At 38.3% G+C, this 2,742-nt stretch overlaps 1 protein-coding gene across 1 annotated transcript in view; it reads right to left on the minus strand.

Moving 5' to 3' along the window:
- Positions 1-2,742, minus strand: part of LOC116689079 (uncharacterized) — a gene marked incomplete at its 3' end in the record, with an annotated part of 6,443 nt that continues 3,701 nt past the window's right edge. The window contains 2 exon segments of the mRNA XM_032515410.1: positions 1-1,343; positions 2,338-2,474. Of these exon segments, the coding sequence (XP_032371301.1) occupies positions 1,251-1,343; positions 2,338-2,474 (230 nt within the window).

The raw sequence follows: 2,742 nt of genomic DNA on the forward strand, positions 1-2,742 counted from the left end.
GGGGGGGGTGACATGCAGCAAAGGGCTACAGGTCTAAATCAAACTGAGGCTTTGTACATGCCTTTAATTCTTCATTCTTTTCTTGGATCCCAATTAGCTTCCACAAAGTGGTTGCTAGTCTTCCTGAGGTGCACACAGAAACCGACAGCAGTCAAAAAAATCTGACTATATCAATAAAAACTAAAACTAAACAGACAGGAAAAACAACATAATCAGCCAATTAAAATTACAGTGCCATATTAAACTAACAATAGTAACTGATAATCAACAAATCAACAAGCACACTTTCTGTAAATGCTGATCTAAATGGGAATCATGAACTTGTGTTTAAGAAACCTTTTAAAAGAAAGTCTGCCTTCACACCAGTAAAGCCCTAAGGTGCTGCGAGAGACTGGGCAGAGGCCCACCAAACCTTTCCTGGGACAAGCAGCAGGCATTAAAAGTATTTCATTATAAAGAAAAATATTAACAATAGTGTGAACTTTGCAATTACATAGTTTAAAAATAAAGTACATGCAATATACAATGGAAATGAACACCATTTTGTAACATTATCATGTATAATGTAAATGTAGGGGATGTGGACTTGCATGCATCAGGACAAAAACAAATCAATTTGGGGAGGTTTGGGGTGTGGCAGGATGCGGGTTCATAGAAAAGCAGTTTTTCATTCACTTCATTATCTCCCTTCTCCCCTGCCCCCTGTTCTCTTTCCCTGGTGTTCACCTTTAATTATCGTTTGTATTTTCCTCAATTTTGCAAGATCAAGTGTCACAATGTCTCTAGGAACCTCTCCTTATTTCCTCTCTACTATTATGTGTACTTTGCCCTGGCACTTGTTCACCAACACACACCATTTAGTTCAATAGAAAGTTATTTATAGTGTAAAATTGTCAAAGCTCACCAAAGTTGAAGCATCGTGTAAATGAAATCACTGTGTAAGCATTACACAGCTTCCATTAACGTGAATGTTGAAAGCACAGATTGAAAAGGGTTAAATTAATAATAAATCTCACATATGCAGTTGTATCCAATATACTGTATCAGCTAACATCAAAGTGCACATAATGTACAACATGGTCACTCTAGACAGTCTTTGTCTCACCCTGCTGTTTGTCTTCAGTAGTACAGTTTTCAACTCATTTAAAAAAAAACAAATCATAAAAGAAGATTGAGACTATGATACCGGCTGCATGTGTCCCCTTTCTTTACACTCAGCATGAGACCAGAGGGGGAGGAAGACGAGCCCCCTACCCACAGTAAATGTCCACAGGTGGATTCCTTGGCTGAGGAGCTTTCCTCATTTCTACGTAGGTGCAGTTCTCGGGCTCTTGGTAGCAACACTAAAACACAAAGAGAAACGTCACAGTTGTTAGGGTTTTCTTTTCTCAGTCACATGTAGCTCAATGAGTACATCCAACATTGTTAAATATGTTAAACATGTTATGAAAACATCGTGTTTTTGTTGTAGCTTTTATTGTATTATTTTTACATGTGGATATAATATGCTGTTCCTCTGCCGACAGGGTCATGTGAGATTTCTAAATTAAAAATTGTAGCTTAAATTAGTTTAAAACTAGAAGGGCACTGGGAGAGCGCAGACCTCCACCAAGGCGTGGCCTATCTCGTATTGTTGATGTAGGGTGAAGCTTCCCAGTAAAAAAAAACCATTTTTCCACATTACCACATTAATGGAAAATACATAAGCGGCCCTATCTCGCAATGTTAACAAAAGCGGAAGATAATTCGGCCCCGAGATTCAGATGTGCCTTAAAATGTGAGGAGTTCTTCCACCAAGTATCTTGAATATTGGGCCAATAGTATCTCCGTAATCCAGACAGACAGATAAACAAATTGAACAAACTGAACCGAAACACAACCTCCTAGAGTAGGAGTAGGAGGAGAGTAAAAAGATGATTGATGATGAGTATATGCATGCCAAAAATGTGGTAAACAAAGGCTCTAGTATTAATAAATCAGACTAAAGTTATTGTCCTGGGATTGGGTACAGATGAACGCTTGATTACTAAAATTGCACCAAGCCAACGTAAAAGGGTGAACTAAGACTCAGAACATGTAATATCCCCACTGTTGCAATAACTGTAACAGAGAAGAAAAACACAAAGTCACAATGGACTATTTAAGTTGTGATATCCTCTGTGATATTTAATGGACTGGCCTTAGTTTAATTATTTCACAATGGCCATTGTAAACAAGTGTTTTTTGGGCCACTTGTGTGTGTTACGTCAAGAAAAAAACAATTCAAAAACAATCATAAGCAATAAAATAAAAAGACAAACGGCAGACATATGACTAGTGGCAGAGACAGATAGTCACCCTCAGACTGATGTACAAGGAGCTGATGACACAGCTGTACAGAACGATCAGAGCCAGCAGACCAATCAGAATCCACCTGAGATGATGAGACGCAGGAGGAAGTGTAGGGTGAATCATGCAGGGTCCTTCCTTTTGACCTAAGAAAAGCATCGTAAGACAATTTACCGTACTTTACTTTGTAAATTAAGTGTTCATTGACAAATATTCGTATTCTGAAAGTCGATAAATATTGAAGCACCTTAAAACTTGCTTTTAAAAGTGCCCATATTATGAAAAAAATCACTTTTTCTGGTATCTGGGGTTATTTTGTGTCTCTGGTGTATCCAAACTTGGAACTAAATTATCTAATTTCTGAATGTCCTCTGCCTTCAGTCTCTGGGTGCACGGCTTTCTACGTCACTAGCC

The sequence above is a fragment of the Etheostoma spectabile genome, chromosome 5 (assembly GCF_008692095.1).
Source record: "Etheostoma spectabile isolate EspeVRDwgs_2016 chromosome 5, UIUC_Espe_1.0, whole genome shotgun sequence".
In the NCBI taxonomy this organism is placed as follows: Eukaryota; Metazoa; Chordata; class Actinopteri; order Perciformes; family Percidae; genus Etheostoma; species Etheostoma spectabile.